This window comes from Tachypleus tridentatus, chromosome 11 (genome assembly GCF_004210375.1).
Source record: "Tachypleus tridentatus isolate NWPU-2018 chromosome 11, ASM421037v1, whole genome shotgun sequence".
NCBI classification, from domain to species: Eukaryota; Metazoa; Arthropoda; class Merostomata; order Xiphosura; family Limulidae; genus Tachypleus; species Tachypleus tridentatus.
Window position 1 is genome coordinate 21,330,272 of NC_134835.1, and position 20,534 is coordinate 21,350,805.

Below are 20,534 nucleotides of genomic sequence, written 5' to 3' on the forward strand. Positions count from 1 at the left end.
ATGGTGTTGAATAATCAATAGTCATGCTGATTTATTTGAATCATTTATTTTATTCTTTACTTTTTGTAATTTCAGTGATATAACTGCGAAATATGGAGATATTGTTTATATCATTTGAAATATTTTGTGTAGGATTGATATATCTTGGAAAATACCAATTAAACTATTAAAAACTTCTATATTTCTTTTTATTTGTAGATATTTGAGTACTTTTAGCACAAACATTATCCGTTATGAAAATAAAATAACTTGGACCAAAAATGACAATATGATATTTAATTACTTATTCTTTTCTAGAGTTGATTTAATCACCAAATATGAACAGAATAATGTAATTTCAAACAAATTCTCCTTTAATTCTTTCAATTTTATAATGATATTGTACATTATAAAACATATACATACAGTAAAATTTAACAGCCAAATAACATAATTAAATATAAAACAAATAACCCAATTTATACATCATAAATATTTAACGTGCCAATGCTTACAATACATACAAAACAACAACACATAGAATACACAAAAAATAAATATAAACGAGGATGAATATTGGCCTCACATCGCTCGGTTATGGTGTTCACATTTCTTTTCTCGTGATATAAAAGGATGCTGAGTGAAAAATAAAAAAATATTTGTTTAAAAAAGTACCAATTCTACATGATAAACATGTTGTTAAATCAGTCTCTGTATACAGACAGTACTGTGCAAAAGTGCTACGACAAGATAATATTTTGTCATTATTTCCATTTTACGGATATAATTCTCCCATGCGGTAACTGATTGTAGATTTCAACACAATGGTAACGCTTCACTGATCCCTCTTGACAACTGAATGAACCAGCGTAAGAATAATCAGTATTCTTTAGAATTCATGCTTGAATGAAATATAGGGATTGAAATAACTGTCATAGAACCACATGCAGTGTCTTAACAGAGAACTTAGCATATAAAACATTTATATACTGAGAAGAATAAATTTAATAGCAACCCACAAATAAACCTTCATAAAAACAGTGTTTAACACCATACATTAAGTTTTGTTGTCATGTCACAGCTCCCAAGGCATGAAGGATTGTTAGGAAATTATAGAACTTGCTGGACTTTCTGACAAATTGCTCTAGAATTGAATTGTTCCCCAATCGCTATTAAGTACACCATATATCTTGACGTCAAGTCAGGTAAATTTTTCAGCAGTAAAATGTGATATTGTATGGGATTGATGGATATTACAAAATAAAAAATGATAAATTATGCAGTGGTGTTTGAAGTCGATGTACTCAAACTGTAAAATGAACATGCAAGCACAACAACGAATTCTTCGACTTATTAATATTGCTTTTTGATGTATGTCATTAGGGTAATAGGTTCAAAGCAAAACAAAATAAAATAGTGAAGTAACAGTAATTCACGACATACCTTCAAGAGTTCCGAAGCTGTATATCGTTTCCGTACGTCGACTTGTAAACACTTCTCCAAGAAATCTTGGAATACGAGAGAAATGTTATCTTTTTCTTTAATATCAGGTTTCCCATTTTTCGCTATGAGATCAAATAGCTGAAAAAGAAATGGGACATCATGACTTTATGTATATCTATATGTGTGATTAATGGGCAAGCCTTGTTCTGTCTTTTCTTATTAGAGTTGCTGGAAGACATTTCAACTAAATTATACAATCATTTGTGTATTCAAGTAAACGAAATCTCACTATTAAGAAGTTGGGTATTGCGAAACAATGATAATTTTATGAGTAATATTATTACAGAAACATTTCTCTTTAACTAACGCAAGCATTAATTTACCCAAATTCTTAAAAGATCTTGAAATTTATACGAAATACTTTAAATTTATCCAGAAGGAAACTCTTATAGATTTATTCAATCATAATTTTCTACTCTCAACTCATCAAAGTATTTACATACAAAAGGAAAGTACATTCAAATAAGGAGAAAGTTGAAATTCAATCTAATTTTTCTCCATGGCTGTACGGTCTGGTTGGCAACACTTACCATGAGGGGATCTTCATTACAATAAGGAGGCTCTCCCTGTATCATCTCAATAACTGTGATCCCGAAAGACCATATATCGACTTCGCATCCGTATTTTTTTGTTTTAACGATTTCAGGTGCCATCCAGTACGGAGTGCCGGCCGTTGATGTTTTTCTACTTTCTTGTGATGTTATAACGGCACATAATCCAAAGTCAGCTACATGATGAAAAGAACTAAGAATAAAATTTTCATTTGAGTGAAAATGAAAACAAAAATGATTTAGAAGGAATTTCAAGTTAGCCTGACAAAATGAATTTAAAGTATATTAATAATTCTTACAGTTTTGTAGTCAGCATGTTAGGATCAACTTAGATAGTAAAATTTTAAATTGTTAAAACTACTTTTTTCAGCCAGTTGTATGATATCCTTTTATGAGAGCACGACAACATAAAGATAACATTCTTCGTGCCTATTCTCCTCCTGTCAAATTACCGATGTAACAAAACTATCTTTTCAATAATCAGACACATAATTTATAATGAAATAAAATTCTACTATCATTTGTTAAAGATAAATTGACAACAGAAATATTCAAACAGTTAACTGTAATTTTGATTTGTGTTGTTTCTATTGCAAATTTTGATAGAAAAATAGAAACAATTAATCATCCAAATAAATCTTGTCAACGAACAAAATATTGCTACAAATCTGTTCTTTTTATTCGTGTTTCGCACTTATTTTCAGAACAAAAATTCTTACTCAAATGTGTTTCGAAGACGCTTGTATTAAAAAAAAAATGTAACGTCCAATAAATTATTTTATAATTTCCAAATATCTTAGGTAAATAGTCATAAAAACAATATAAAAGTAAAATTATTTTCTTCTTTAAATTCTATTTATTTAAACACCTCCAAGTAATATATGGCAATTTATTTCAGTAAAGGAGGCTAGAAAATTACTTGGCACATGACTGTGTCATTGCAAGTAAACATACGTAAAACCAGGCTTACTTGTCAAATTATATACACATTTATTAAAAGAGTAATACATAGCTATGCTATGTAGTTGATATTGTACTGAATGTATTGTACATTAATATTGTACTGAACATGAGAACTGGAAACACTAATTCTAATAAAAACAAGCTAAGTGAAGATGGTGTGTTTTTATTTTACATTATTCTCAGTTTGTCCATTGTGATTCAATACCAGTGGCGTGTCGAAAACATCATTTCAATTCTATCTTTTGTCTCCTACATGTCAGAGCCAAAAAAGATTTTGTTCAATAAGATAGCTTATCAGTTTGGCTGGATGGAGAGAGACAAAAGTTTCTATGAAAATATCTATACAAATGGTATAAAACTTATTAAATATTGCAATTTAAATGCTGTAAATTACTAAAATATTGTACAAGCTCAAAATTATTGTAAAACAAGATAGCTGCAGGTGTATTTCCTTTTTACATATTCAACTAATTTCTACATTTTGGCTACAAATTAGATGTGTATAAAAGATAATCCTGAAGGGTTTTAGACACCCCTGATTTTCAGTAACATTGGACAAATTATTAGGAATCTGTAAAAAAGAAAACACCTGCAGTCAACTTTTTTTTTCTAATAACCAATCCTGATATTATATGTCTTAAAGTTTACCTAGTTTTATGCTCCAGTCCATACCAACTAATATATTTTGACTTTTGATGTCCCTGTGTATTACACTGTTAACGTGAAGATATTCTATTCCCTGAAGAACCTACATGAGATGTAAATTTATTTCAAAGATAAATACTTTTAAATATCACTATAATTTTAATTCAGTGTGTTTGTTGTTTTCAATAGTTCAAATATATATAATTTATAAATAGCAGAAGTACCAAGCTTAGATTGGGTTGATATATCAGTTGTTTTACCATCTGCTGCCAAGATGAAAAGTTATTACTGCCACTGGAACACCTAACATTAAACTGGCTACGAGAAAAGCGTGGCCTTTTTAGGTTGAGACCAACCACCTTCAGTAATTGCCCCTGGGCAATTTTAAACTCGCATCATTTCCGAGTTAAGGTGTTTTCTGTTATATCACCGACAATAAAAACCTTCGTTAATCAGTGAAGATTCTAAATTGAAAAATATCAACAAATAGTTTCCAGTTTTGTTATGTAGATGTTTCATTTCATGTATTTTCAGTACACAGAATGACAGCGATATTAAAACATACTTCTGTAACTTAGTGACATGACATGGAAGCCATTGTTAAAAAGGACTGTTAGTAAATCCCATCGGCTTTACTATACATTCAGTGTCGTTTTATAAATGAAAGTATTCAGCTGTACTCAGGTTATCACATTGTTATATTCCAAGTGACAGACGTTAACTAACCATGTATCATGGCACATGGTCACTCCTCGTTAGAAACGCATTGGTCATACATGACTGTCATTTCTGGTTGCATGGAATGGAAACAAACTCATAATAAAATGGCATGGTCCTCAAGAATGGCTCAATCCATCCATTTCTACTGTACTGTACTATTATGGTGAAAATTTAGAAACCATTTTAGCATAAAAAATAATTCTTGCCTTGACTTCTCTATATATTAAAATTTGTTATATAGGGAATAACTTCTTTTCGATGCAGATATCTTGATAGTTTCCTTCTTTAAAAAGATCCATATATACACCTGCTCACATGTGTTTGTCTCTCTGTGATTTCTTTTGTGATGCAACAAACCGCTCGTGTTATTTGTGGTTTTTGTTACTTTGCCTCCTAAAATAGATGCACAGGTACGTGGAAAAGTAACACTCAGGTGCGTACACTCAGGAGCATCTTGGTACATGTGCAAAATATTTGGTTTTTGGGTTCATTCTTCTTCAAGCTATGACTTTAACATACACGCATAGACACATGCTTTTATTATTATTATATATAAGCAATGTTATTAATATAGTAATGCTTGCAAAACAGACATGGGAAACTAACTGCAATAATTTTGAACAGACCTTTAAATAAACTGTAATCATTAGACATCTGTTAGCAAACAAAATTACAAAAATCTCTATTCATAACAGTCAATATAACATACTTCTTTACAAATTGCTGATATATCATGTTCAGATAAACGGGTTTTGGTCAGGACATTATCCAAAGAGCCGATTCCCAAATATTCCATGATTACCTAAATAAACACAATTTAAAATTTCACTTACATTTTATTCTTTAGTAAAATCTCTCATAAACAATGAGACATAATATTTGTTCCTAACTTAAGATTCTGTCAGTAATCATATATGTAAAACAAATACCAATACCAAAATAATTTTTCACGAGGTAAAAATTAAAGTAACTCTAGAAGAGTTAGATTTTTCATCTAGAATATTGTCTTCCAATCATGTATTATTTAAAAACAAGATTTCTAAAAAGCAAACCTGTAAGAATAATGTGGGTAACTATTCACAAACCAATACTGTTGCTCGAAATTGACTTACTATGTTTAATAACGATTAGTACCTAAACGTGCACTCTATGGAATGTAAACTTGAAAATACAAGAGAATTCACTAATATGTAACACTAAGAATACTTGCCCAGAGTTCATCTCCTATGAGGTAGCTGTCTAGGTAGCTGATTACGTTAGGATGTTTTATTTCACGGAGGACTAATAGTTCTGTAATTACATCTTCTTTGTATAATTGCTGCGATAAATATATCTTCTTTACAGCAACTGTCCACCCTGTTTCTCTATCTTTCGCTTTATATACAGCTGCTGAAGCACTGAAATAATAAAAGAAGTATCAATAGAATATGTAATATACTGGTATGTAAAAACATAACTAAATTCTAGTGATAAAATTATTGTGCTTTGAGAAAACAAACACAATGGATTAACATATGTTTCTAATCTTTGTAAAATTGTAAAAATGAATGCTTATTTCATTATACAGAAATTAGAATATCATGCATAGTTAAATGTTTCTTACTACATGAAGAATACTATAAAGTATGGATAAAACATACATAGTAATTTATACTGACACAAGTAAGCACCACTCTATCAAGTAACATTGATAACTTTTGAAAATGTGTTCTGCTGTTACAATCGAGATGTACTCGTAGTGTGACGAGTTTTGAAACATTTCAACTACGCCTACATGCACGAATGGTCCGGCATGGCCAAGCGCGTAAAGAGTGCGACTCGTAATCTGAGGGTCGCAGGTTCGCATCCCGGTCGCGCCAAATATGCTCGCCCTTCCAACCGTGGGGCGTTATAATGTGATGGTCAATCCCACTATTCGTTGGTAAAAGAGTTGGCAGTGGGTGGTGATGACCACCCTCTTGTCTTACACTGCTAAATTAGGGATGGCTAGCACAGATAGCGTTCGAGTATTTTTGTGCGAAATTCAGAAACAAAAATGAATGAATTAATCCATTGAAAACAACTTATTATTTTAAAAATATAATATTAACGACACTACTGATTATTTTGCTTTATAAATCTTCTAAATTTCTGTTTGTATGTTTCCTTTTGAATTTCGCGCAAAGCTACACGAGGGTTATCTGCCATAATTTAATTGTATAAAACTAGAGGGAAGGCAGCTAGTCATTATAGGTCATCGCTAAGTCTTGGTTACTCTTTTACGATTGAATACTTCAATTGGTTGACACATCATTACATCCCTACAGTTGAAAGGGCGAGCATGTTTGGTGCGACGGAACATCGAACCCGCGACCTTCAAATGACGAGTCGAGCGCCTTAACTACCTCACTATGCTAAGCCTATTTGTGACTGAACAAACGTACTTTAAAAATTCGCAGGGCAATGATGTATTTCTATACTGTTATTTTGTTCTTCATAATTTGCCAAATACTCCTTTCAAATCAAAATACACAGTTATTTAGTTTCGAATGTTTAACACTTTCTGAACTATGCAAAGAGAAATACACCAATTGAATCAAAAGCTCTATTTCAGTTAGTGAGGGAGAAATATTACAAACAGAGAACTGTTTCCAAAGGCAAACGAGAGGGGAATGAACACTACATACGAACGTCATGTAAGCAATTAAACATTGAGAATTAGCACATACAGGACATAGAAGGTGAGAAATGGAAGGAAGGTTAATCAGAGTTACACTCCCTAGCCACCGTAGTTTCTGGGCGGAAATAATGATTCAGATAAATGAGAAGATATGTAAGATGATAAAAGTATGTGAAATAGTCCTGGCTAAAATGTCAGCCCACCAATGACCACAGGCTGAGATGAAAAGGAAATAAATCTATAGGAAATGGTCTAACAAAGTTCACATGAAAAGTGTAAAGCAGTAAGGCAATGAAGGACCCCATTAACATTTTCAGTCCAGAAGATCAACATGTCACAGAAGACAATGAATCTGGAAGAAAGTTATCAATGCAGAAATATTGATAAAATGGAACGTGTTGAACAAGGCATCTGATAAATGTTAACCGAAGAAACAGAAAATGTTTAATCAATAGTCTAGTAAGAGCCTGAACAACGCAAGGAGCATTGAACCGCTAAGATGACACTTTACTGATCCAGAGATGAATGGCAGAAAACATTCCAACAAAGGAAAGGAAACAGAGGTAGTTACATAATTAATATAAACACAGATGAATAGGCCAGTAAGGAGCAATCAGAAGAACTTGACATTGAATGGTATGGACCGAATGAAATCGTCCAATGAAAAAGTTGAATGGGACAATCAACATACAGATATTTATTGACCAAGCCCTGACTTAAAGTGGTGATTGTCAGAGCAAGAGGATGAATAGCCAAAGACCGAAACAGAAGTAATTTGTGGTCGAAGGATGTAGTAAAGCAACAGACGTAAAAAGTAACCCACTGAAGAAAAATCCACTGGAAGATAAGATGACTGAGAGATCTACTAACTGTGAAGTGCTCACATAGGAGCCTGATTAAAGGAACTTGTAGCAGCGAATCTCAAAACATCTAGCTTCACATTTCAATACCAAGTATATAACAGTTACTTCGACCATGTTTGAAAATTCAAACTTAGTTTCCCATTGTATGGTGGAAAGAGAGAGTAAAAAAAAATTCATGTGAAATTTACAAAATTATCAGCTTAATATCACATCCTCAATCAGTTGGAAAGTTTTTAGAAAATCTAGTGAATGTACAACAAAAATTAAACAAAATACCAACATGCGTTGAGTGGTATTGTTAAATAATTAGTGCTATTATCAAAACATAACATTTTATCTCTATTATTTTCCTATTAACTACAAATTTAACTTTAAATCCTGAAATCGTTCTTTTGCAACTTTTCACAAAATGTTAAGTATTTATTCTTTGGACTCAATTTTCCGAACAACTGACATAAAGAATTTGAAACCAAAAACTCAAGTACTAATAAAAGTACCTACCATATTCAAGCCACCACACTTTTCTATAATTTTAAATGCAGAAAAAGCTCCTTGTGTACATATTACATTTAAACTTACCCTTGTCCAATTTTTTTTATAAAAGTATATCTTTCGATGGGATTGCCCACAGAAGTCATACTTTTTAGTTCCTGCATAACTTCTTCTTCTGTCACTCTATTGTTCTTTGAGAAAATATAAAACAAGAATTACTACACCACACAAATACGCGTTTGCCAACAAATATTATTCATAATGTAATGATTGTTGTGTAGAACATTCGACTTTACACTATTTAAGTTATGAAAGAAGTTAAATCTCTTACTTAGACCAAGAATCAATCCCACATTATTTTTATTATAAATAACACCTCTTGGATTGTTTTTGGTGTTGGTGAAAGGTTTGTTTGTTTGTTTTTTTTCAATTTCGCACAGAGCGACTCGAGGGTTATCAGTGATGGCCTAATTTAGAACTGTAAGACTAGAGGTAAGGCTGATTGTCATCACCACCCACCGTCAACTCTTGGGCTACTCTTATACCAAGGAATAGTGGGATTGACCGTCACATTATAACGCACCCACGGCTGAAAGGTCGAGCATGTTTGGCGCTACGGGGATGCAAACCGGCGATCCTCAGAATACCCGTCCCACGCCTTAACACACTTGGCCATGTAGGGCCGTTGGTAAAACGTAAGTTTACTCTATCACTCTAAAAAAAGATTGTCTACAATAATCGATATATAATTTCACACATAATTAATGTAATTAGGTAAAAAAAGTGTTTTTTTTTTTTTTTTTATATAGTGTTGTTTAACTGACTAAGGGATTCTAAAAAAAAAAAACTACATTAGACGATTTAAGTTTAAATCTCACCAATAATTCACGAAGGAGTATATGACATGAACAAAGAGCTATCGCAACTGTAAATATTTCATAGTAAAATAAAAGGTTGCTTAGACCAAGTAAATATGTCTTTCCTTCCGGGCAACCGTCACTACATCTTTATAATCAGGATATCTGACAACAGAAAGCAGATTGAAAGTTGTTAAGTAACCAGATCTGTAATTTTCGTAACATGGTGAATAAATCATTAGTTTCAAAAACGTATTGACAATACAGATACACCTTATTGTAGAAATCCGTAGAACCAACAACTGCGATTACGCATATGTAAGTACACAACAACTGTGAAAATTAACACAAAAGATCAACTTCGTTAATTACAAATTACACATTATGTTTATAGATGCAGTTAACTAATGAAAGATTCAATCTATTAAAGACACGCAGTATCATCTTTGTTGCTTTAATCCACATATTTTTAACAGTAAAATACTTCTGACATCAGATAATTACGTCAATTTTTTTATTTTTTTTTAAAGTATAAAAACAGATTTTATTAAATCTCATAACTTACCCAAAATCAGGGTATTCTTTATTCATAACAGCGATGACCGCTGCTTTAAATCTCCAGCTGGCATTATTTGTTTCATAAGATATTTTAAGCATGTAAGATATAAATACAATGTTGGAAGTGAGTGTTGCCGTTATGAATGACAACACTGCCGACTGAAGAAATCTGAAGACATTGTGTTTGGAATACCCTGATCCACTTAATTTGAGATACATTAAGACAAGCACTGTCGCCATGCAGCAAAGAAAGAGTAGATACATCTTGTCAAGTGGAAGAAAGTTATCTGTCCACCGTGAATAGATAAAAATAAAACGGCTAATATCCAGAAGGTAATTACATACCGCAGCAACAACCAATGTTACAATTAACAATAAAATACTGTTCTTCTCAAGAAAATTACAAGGAAATCTTTTAAAGAGAGAAAACATTTCTCCGAACGTTATTTTCCAGCGTTTTCATTCATTTTAGTATTTAGATTAGATACCTGTTCTTGTTTCTACGGCTTTACGCTTAGCAACGTGACGTTTCAACAATATCGGATAGTTAATTGTTGTGGTGGGAAAAACGCACTACGTTTGCTTTAGTTTGTTTCTGAATTTTGCGTAAAGCTACTTGAGATCTATCTGCGCTAGCCGTCCCTAATTTAGTAGTGTAAGACCAGAGGGAAGGCAGCTAGTCATCACCACCCACCGCCAACTCTTGGGCTACTCTTTAATCAAGGAAGAGTCGGATTGACCGTCACATCATAACGCCCCAATGGCTGAAAGGACGGGCATGTTTTGTGCGACCGGGATTCGAACCTGCGACCCTCGAATTACAAGTCGAACGCCTTAACACGCTTCGCCATGCTGGGCACAAACACATTATGTTTGGAAAAGTTTGTGAAAGCCGACTTTACATTTCAGATAAATAAAAAGTAGCACTTTTTTTTAAATCAATGTTTCGCTTTTGCGAATTCATTAGAATTAATGTACACATTTATTTGTTATTAGAAATTTAGTTGAATTATAAATTTGCTCGAAATGTACTATTTCTAGAGTCTGCAGTAACGCGTATCGGAGAATATATAAAATATTGTAATTGTTTCCTTACTGTTGAAATATTAAAGTAGGTTGAAAACGGAGAAGGAAGTTACACGTGGAAGTCGTTAAAGGAGATATGAGAAATTGTTGAAGGTAAAACCACGACGAAGTTGACTAACCGTATATATGCTATTGTCGCCACAACGCGTCTTCACGTACCTCAAACTGAATAGTAAATCATTAACGAAAACATTCTAAATCTAACGTCTCGTGACAATGTAACAAATTAACGCGTATAATAATGTTTACCAACAACATTTTGTTTCTAAATTTCGCGGAAAGCTACACGAGGGTTATCTCCTCTAGCCATCATCACCCACCGCCAACTCTTGGGCTACTCTTTTACCAATGAATAGTGGTATTGACTGTCACATTATAACGCCCTCACGGCTAAAAGGGGCGAGCATGTTTGGTGCAAAAGGGACTCGAACGCCTTAACGCACCTGCCCACAATACAGATACACAGCTGATTTCTCATAGACCTGTTCCCTTGGATGTGGTTTCATAACCCTGAGCAGAATAATATGTTCTTGGGGAAGTCGGAGAAGTTCAGGAAAAGGTGATTGACCCATACAGTAACCTATATCTTGGATAATAATCACGAATACATCCGTTGCATTACCCTACCTGCTACCAATGAAAAATGTTTTGTAAAACGTGTGACACTCAGAGTGGTAACATTAACCTCGAAATTCATGGTAAGCAATAAATCGAACAAATTGATTGATAGATGAAAAGAAACGTGCGAGGGGGAAAAAAAACCCAACTACAAAACCATAAAGATTGATAGTGAGTTTAAAATAAAATGTCAGATACATAATTAAAATGATTAATAAAACCCCACTTCGGAAGTTAAACTATTTAAGTTACAAATAGGGGAGCACTAAAGAAAAACTTCAAACGCTTAAACAAGAGCCCTTCCAAAATGAAACGATAGTGTTGTATAACTGAATATGAATCATGTGCGTAACAAAAATGTGTAGCATTTTTACTGAATGATTTTCGTATCATAATTTGTATGAGAGACACGTTGCAATGAATTATTTCCCGTGGAACAGAGGCCTGGCACGGCGAAGTGTTTAAGGCACTCGACACGTAATCCGAGGGTCGCTGGTTCGAATTCCCGACACATCAAACATGCTCGCCCTTTCAGCCAAGGTGGTGTTATAACGTGACGGTCATCCCCATTTTCTGTTGGTAAAATTGTAGTCCAAGAGTTGGTGATGACTAACTGCCTTTCCTCTGGTCTCACACTGCTAAGTTAAAAACGACTAGCGCAGGTAACCCTCGTGTACCTTTGCACGAAATACAAAACAAACCAATAGAACGATGGTAGGGGGCTTGTGATACACGTAAACACGATTTTACATATAGAGGACAGCACCGAAGGAAACTTGTGAAATAATAACAATGTTGGAAGTGTTCTGCAGAAATTCTCAAAACATCTTTCTTGGCATTTCAATAACAAGAATATGACAGTTACTCAGACCTTGTTTGAAAATTCAAGCTTAGTTTCCCGTTGTATAAAGGTATTTCAAACAGAAAGAAAGAAATTTTGATGTAAAATTTACAAAATTAAGACTGATAGACGGTCTATCTCCACCACAGTGTGACTCCTACTTTCTCACTCATCTCCAAAACCTAGGACACACTTTATAATTCCACGTTGTAACTTGTACCCTACGATCCTCTTTTTTAAAATAAAAAATTGTGCAGCGTGTTTTAAATATATATTTTTTAATTTCATAATAATGTGTTTTCGTTTATGGCTCGAATATGTTTTTCCTTCAAAAACGAAAACATATATATTAATAACTCTTTTAAATTTTTTCTATTTCATAAGTCTTATTACTTTATACCTGCACTTAGACCCTCTCAAATTACATCGAAAGCCATTTATCACAAATGATTTGTCTGTTTTTTTTATTTTCTTGTTAGGCATAAAGCTTCGCTGTAAGCCATTTGTGCTCTTCCCTATATTGGAATGAAAAAACCATATCCGTTTACAAATTACTATTTTGACTCAATTTTATAAATTCTGATAGTTAGAAGTGTCAAAATAAATACTTGTAGCTTCCAGGAATAATGTTAATTCTAGGCCTTAAAGATTTAGTTTATTTTCATACTCATTTTTTGCTTATGTATTTTCACGTTACACTACATATCTTGTTCCTGTAATTTTTCTGTCTGTTCTGTTTTAGATTTTGCGCAGATTTAGATTAATTTCTTTGATTTGTCTGAACATCTTTATAGACGTCTTACTATATATTTTAGTCATTAAAGCCTTTTACAAAGACATAAATTATGATACACTTTTGTATTAAATTTTCGGACATTAGTTATTGGATGACCTCATGTGTAAGACTAGTTAAAACTACTTGTGGTAAGATATTAGTCTTGAAATTCAATTTTCACATTGCTTTGAGAAATGAGTAGTTACCTAATTCTATGTTGTAAATGTGTAATAAGATATAATTTTTTTTCATCAGACTTTGTTTTAAAGAAAGGGGTTGATCATATTAGTTTAAAAAAACACATCAGATATAATATTTATCTTTTAAGTAAGACCCAAAAGTTGACTCAATTTATGTGTTACCTACAAAGACAACAAAAATTCAGTAACACAAAAACCTCAATCGTGATATTGTAAATAATAGCTTCATAATTCTTTTCGTTTCCAATTTATTCCTGATATTTTAAGCCCTCTAGTGGCAAAGTGTTATGTCTGCGAAACCGCACCGTTGAAACAATGTTTTGATACCCCTGGTAAGCAGAGCACAGATAGTCTACTCTGTAGCTTTGTGGCTAATTCTAAACAAACAAACAAATTGATATTTTAAACGGAGATAAACTTCCCTGAAGAAAAAAAAAATTGTGTGAATATTTTCTAGCTGTTTCCTTCTGACTGCTTGTATAACATTAATACACGTGTTTGAATAGTAAGATGTAATTTTGCTTGTATTCAGAGCTATAGTTTGCAGTTGAAAGAAACAAACTAAACTGACATATCTGTTTTTCTCACTAAATGAATTTTGTTTTTCCGTCTGAAAATTTTTCTACATTTCTATTGATATTTAAGCATACAACAATAGTTCAACAAGAGTGCTTAAAGTAAACAGACCATGGATTTCATTTGTAAATATTCTCCCCCCTAGAACAGCGGTATGTTTATGGATTTACAACGCAAAAATTAGGAGGTCGATTCCCCTGGGTGGTTTCAGCATATAGCACGATGTAGCCATATGCTGAAGCCACCAGAACAACGTACATGCTTGAGGTAAACCAAATACAGAATTCAAGGAAAAGAACCTCATACCAAATGTAAAGCATGGAGGAGGAAGTGTCATGGTTTGGGGCTACAACGCTAAAATCAGGGACTCGATACAGCAGATAGTCCCATGTGACTTTGCTATAAGAAAAACACACACTTTATAAAACAGTTGCACATCAGTGGTAGGTGGCGAGAGGTTTAGAACGAAGCTGTATTTAAATGTTTAAATGATATTGTATTTTAAAGGATTTTAATTGGCAGTGTTTACATAAATTAAATTATTTGTTTTTATTTGTTGCACAGTGTTCTTATTTCATTTCTAAGGCATTTTTAAAAAATCATTGAATGACAATCTATTAATACCTTGTTATTGTTTTCATTTGTCTGTTTCTTTGTTTCTTTTGAATTTCGCACAAAGCTACTGGAGGGCTCTCTGGGCAAGCCGTCCCTAATTTAGCAGTGTAGTACTAGAAGGAAGGCAGTTAGACATCACCACCCACCGCCAACGCTTGGGCTACACTTTTACCAACGAATAGTGGGATTGACCGTCACTTTATAATGCCCCCACGGCTGAAAGGGCGAGCATGTTTGGCGTGTTGAAGATGCGAACCCGCGACCCTCGGATTACGAATGGCTCTACTTAAGCCACCTGGCCATGTTAGTTTTGTAGTAAAATTAAAGACAAATATATATGTAATCTATTTCCTCTTTCTTGAAAGTAAAACTAAAATTGTGGATAAAAATGAAAGTTTAGTATCAACTATTTTGATAGTTAAAATTTGTGTAATTTAGATTATTTAAACTTACCTACTATATTTAACTTTTATAATGGTGATTACCAATTGCTGAGCTTTCTTTTATAGGAGTGGTGTTACTTTTTTGAGTTTTTCTTCTGATTCGTCTCTACACTGCACAAATGAAACGACTTTATCTAGTAATTCATCAAAGGTTTTACTTTTAGTCGTTATAGGAAATGTAATCTGTTTTTTTTTTCTTTCTCCTTGTTGCAGCTAATTGCCATCCAAGTAATTTCCAACAGAATTCTTACTGAAATCAGTGTATTCTTACTCAGCTTATTACTGCCAATAGTTATTTTTGTTACGTGTGTTTATTATAATTTTGGTTCTGTGAAAACGTGTTTGTTTTACTTGGCCAGATGACGGAAATTAATTCGCACATGTGAAAAAAGATGCGTTGTTCCAAGGATTCGGGTTTTTTACTCCTTAAAACCGTCAGTAGGAAGTTTAAAAAAATCCGTAAAATGCAAAGTTATAATATTTCTTTGTTTATAAAGCTAAGCACAAAGCTACATCATGGGCTACCTGTGCTTTGCACACTACGGGTATCGAAAACCGGTTTCTAGCATTGTAAGTCTACAGAAGTACCATTATGCTATTGGGGTTGGGGGCACGATGTTTATTTGTTTGTATGTTTTGGAAACAAACACATTGGCTGAGACCACGGAGCAGAGACAAGTATTTAATACATTGTAAAAATGAAAAACAAAACAAAAAATAGTTTGTTAAATATGAAATTCTATAAACAGAATAGAACATTTTTTCTAGAAGGCTGTTTCAGCTAGGAACTAAATCCTAAGAATATAATTTGACTGCTTAATACTTTTATTAAAGAACCAGCAAGAAAAACCTTATTACATAAAAGAGAACATTTTTAATAAACTTGTTAATTTTTTTAAGTGTTCATTAAGTTGTTGGTACAAGCACATTAAAGAGAATTATTGAAGTAAAACCTACATTTGATGAATCAGCACTTAATGTTTTTAGTTGAAGCTAGAAAAAAAGTTTTAAAATGAAGAGTACTAGTACATGAAATCAAAGTTACAGGGTTTTCATTGTAAAGCGCAAAGCTGACTAATGGGTTGAATGTACTGTGCCCATCGCAGGTACTAAACTTCCAAAATAGCGTTATAAGCCCTCAAGCTTGCTGCTGTGTGATAGGGGACGTAAAAGCACGATTAATAAACATCATTCTTAAATGTAGCAATAACAAACAACATATAAATTACAATAAAATTTTCTCTTGTTTGAAAGAATTTTATTTTGATAAAGATAACACTGAGTATACTTGAAATATGGTAAATAAAATTACAACACATGAGCAACAAAAATATATCATGTAAAGCAATTTGGATTTGAGAATTACAAAAATACAAGAAGAATACGATGGCTTTTTTGTTTATGAAATAATGAACATAGAAATGAGAACTGATGTATGTATTACTGGAAGAAAAACGTATTTTATTTTGCATTATAGAATATTTTACTTTACCTGCATTAAATGTTGCCTGTTCATATAAGTCAAATCTTGAGTTCGAATTTTTCACATCATTTCATCCAATTACAAAAAAACAACGAAAAACGAACATTGTCGATTTAGTGTAAGAAATCTTATTTTGTTGTTTTTATCGGTTACATTTGATTTACATAAGTAGAATATATAACAATGAACTTTGCTGCACTAAACAGTTTAGTACGCGTGTACTATGAAAGCCTTGAGAAAGTCAAACATCTGACTTAATTATTGGGTCACTCAGTAAAGTGCATACCTCTGATACATAGCGTCGATCATATTCGGCTCCCAAAGAATACGAAAATATGTTTGTATGTTCGTCGTTGTCAAGGGACACGATCTATTTTTGGCAGGACAATGAAGAATAATGTTCTATATATGCCCACCATGGAAATAGATAGGGATTGTTTGAATATCCATGTCCTTGCTGTCAACTTGATCCTCCAAAAAATAATAAACTTCAAAGTTGGATCCTAACCCAAATGTTTACCAATATTTTTCCAAATCCATTCAGCCATTTTTGAGAAATTTTGCTAACAAATATACACAGAAAGGGCATACATAAACTCCATCTGTCTTCGATGGCTGATGTTATTTAATAATCTGATACGTTATTTGATGCATAACTGAATGTGTTGAATCAGCACACATTGATTTTACTCATATTTTACTATAATAAAGTGGATATACTTCTAAAATTCTAATCGTTATTTAAAGAGTAATTAATTATAATCCTTTCTTTACGACTGCAGCAATGAGGACAACCATGGGCAAGTTATTTCTTACTCTAATTTATTGAAATAAGGAAATAAAGTAAAACATAATTAAAACACACTAAAATGTTTTACATTTTTAAAGTGTTGACTGTCGACATATAATTTTATTCTCTCGAAAACAATTATATACGTAAATATAACCTTTAGCTGCACAGTGTTTGATTTTCATGTATGGGAGAGTGCATCTCTTTGTCAGTCATGTTCTGAAATAGGTAGACACTGGAATTTTTAATTAAAAAATTTAATATTAATATAACATACAAACACTCAATGTTGTACTGTTCATATAATGTTCGTATCCATGGCAATATATCTTCAGGTAATGTAGAAAAATAAATTGTTGCATCGGAAAACACCATTCCAGTGCCGAATAATCTACTGTTTTTTAGTATTTGTGAAAAAACATTAACAAATTAACCAACTGTTTTACTTTATTTTAATGATTTAATTAAAAGAATTAGTGTTATAAAATGGCGATGTAGTACCTCATATCTGAAACTTTCAGTTTGTCATTTGAGAAAGTTTTTTTTTTCAATTCTATTACTTGCACGGTTACAAAGTATAACGATAAACACATTCTCGAAAGACGATAAATGTCATGATGTTGATTTGAAGCATAAATGGTCTTCACAAAAGCAGTAATTACTTTCTGATTTTATAGATTTAAAAGCGAAATATTTTTAAGGCCATGGGTAGGAAGAAGGTAGATGGAACTGAAGCTGAGAATACTCCGAACCAAGGAAGTGGCACCTGTATCTCTTCCTACACCTCATCAGCAGAGATTAACATTGATGCCGGGCCTCATAACGATTCTAAACATTTCCTTTCACCAACACAGACCTCTATCCACAATCATTAAATGAATAAATAAATCGAAAATTGGACGTTTCCATTCCCTCGAAAACGATCAAAAGACGTAAATAAAAACATGAGAAAATTGAAAGAGCATTAATTTCCTACGGGTAAAATGTATTACTATAGTTATCAGTCAACATTTCCAAGCTATCCATTACCGATAGACTCTGTCATTAAATTAGTCTTCACAGTGTTGTGAGACATAACGTAGGTCACTCATTCAACAAACCTGTTTCAATAAGGAGAAACCTTCAGTTTCCTTGTTATCACACTCTCTTCTGTAGCTCTTACAGCACTAATCTCACATGAAGAATTCTATACTCTTCCTTACTGATCTTTCACTAACTCGTTTCACTGATTCACTTCAGTCATGTCTGTCGCATACATAAAGAGTACCATCACATCAAGAATGGTACAAACTCTTTCAGTATCCATAAGGAGCAACATTTACAACATCACATTAATTCTGTTTTCTTTTTAACTTAAAAATTGAAATTAATTTGGCCCAGTTTTTATCAGTGGCGTTCAAACATATAAGAAATATATAAACACCCATATTCATTTAAAACACACACATCAATCGTTTCTTGTATGATCAAAACTCTGTGACTTTATTTGTACTGCCTTATAATATAATATATTTTATCCTTTTTGTACTTTTATGAGTTTTTGTTCAATAATTATATCGTACAAGCTTGAACAACAAAAAGGTAGTCCGTGTTTTGCATTTCAACTATCATTTAAAAACATAGCATTTTAAAACTAAGAAATGTAAAAGTTTCTTATTAAAATAAATTTTGTATATTTGTATTATAACTCCCATTTCGAAACATACAGTTTTAAAACCAAATGAATATAAAGAAGGCAGGATCGATTTATGATGAAGCCCTGGAATTTTGACCTGACAAATGACGTTCGAAACCATTCGATACTCCAAAATATTCCCCGCACTAAAATCTGTGAACGCGTTAAGAGAATAGCAGTCAATCCCTGCTGGTGCATGTTCAATGGTGGTGTGCTATTGACACTTTCTAGTCAATACCTTAAAATTAGGTTTTGAAACAGTACTTGGAAACCATAAAAATTTGAAAAACCTCTGGTTCAAAAACAAAGTATACAAATATAAAAACGTGTTATCTGAACACACATTCTGTGAATTTTCCTTTCTGATAATGGTTTCAAAACAGTTTTTGGAAATAAACGTAATGAAAATCTCCAGACGATGTGTATTTACTTTTACCCCTTATACCAAAACGTCATATTTGTAAAATTAAAGACGTATTCATTTTAGAGGAGTATATTGTAGAAGCCAAATAAGTTCACAAGTCAACTTGCGTATAATTATATACAATAAAATTTTTTTCCAAGTACTTCAATTTAGTTGCTACCTTAACACCAGAAGTAGCACATAAAAACAGTGAGCTCGTTTGTAGAATTGTAACTGCATTTCAAGATTCTGTAGATTAAAAATCCCGTTAGAGAGTGTAGATCAGATTTCTGTGAGGTCACTACTATCACTTTTATAATCATGTTAAAACTTTACCATGATACTACAGGTCTTGTATGGTTTATAAACTGTTCTTCCAAACTTTCAGTCTCCGCAGGTTTCATCGTATACCAGTCATATGAAATAAAATGAAATAAAAAGAAACATATAGTAGCAATTTAATCATCAACTTCCTTGTGAGGCGTGTTTGAAATGTTAGTCATAAGGAGTAGTTTTCAAAGACATCTACAGTATTTGAATGCTTAGCGATTCTAGTGTGCACCTGAGGTCCGGCATGGCCAAGCGTGTTAAGGCGTGCAACTCGTAATCTAAGGGTCTCGGGTAAATGCCAAAACATGTCGCGCAAAACATTCTCGCCCTTTCAGCCGTAGGGGGGTTATAAGTACGGTCAATCCTACTATTCGTTTGTAAAAGAGTAGCCCAAGAGTTGACGGTGAGTGTTGATGACTAGCTACCTTCCCTCTATTATAACACTGCTAAATTAGAGACGGCTAGCACAGATAGCCCTCGAGTAGCTTTGTGCGAAATTCAAAAACAAACAAGTGTGCCCCTAGCGTCAAATGATAAATAGTGTTATTGGTGAAAAAACTGTGACAGTAATTTTTCTTTTTCCTTATCTATTCAATTTATGGATTAGATAAAACATTATAAATAGTTGATTTATATACTTATACTTTGAGTTGTTTTAGTTCACATATTTCTAGCCCCGCGCTGGTACAGCGATAAGTCTACGTATTTACAACACTGAAATCAAGGGTTTGATTCCTCTCGATGGGCTCGGCAGATCGTTCATTAAAACATGATATTCTGTAGCAGGCGGTTATAGTATGGTGTATCAAATTTATTATAAGAGTTACAAAATATGTTTCAAATTTAGAAGTTTAAGCAGTTAGGTAATTGCCGTTCTAGATTATTTTGTTTTCTTAATTTAAATCAAAA

At 32.8% G+C, this 20,534-nt stretch overlaps 1 protein-coding gene across 1 annotated transcript; it reads right to left on the reverse strand.

The window, feature by feature from the left end:
* Window positions 1–561: 561 nt before the first annotated feature.
* LOC143231310 (serine/threonine-protein kinase Pak-like) lies at window positions 562–9,823 on the reverse strand. Its single transcript, XM_076465860.1, has 7 exons — window positions 9,798–9,823; window positions 5,572–5,758; window positions 5,071–5,163; window positions 3,645–3,744; window positions 2,013–2,209; window positions 1,423–1,560; window positions 562–615 (listed from the first exon to the last, which is right to left on the reverse strand). The coding sequence occupies exons 1-7, from the start codon at window positions 9,821–9,823 to the stop codon at window positions 562–564; spliced, it is 795 nt and encodes a 264-aa protein (XP_076321975.1).
* Window positions 9,824–20,534: the final 10,711 nt, after the last annotated feature.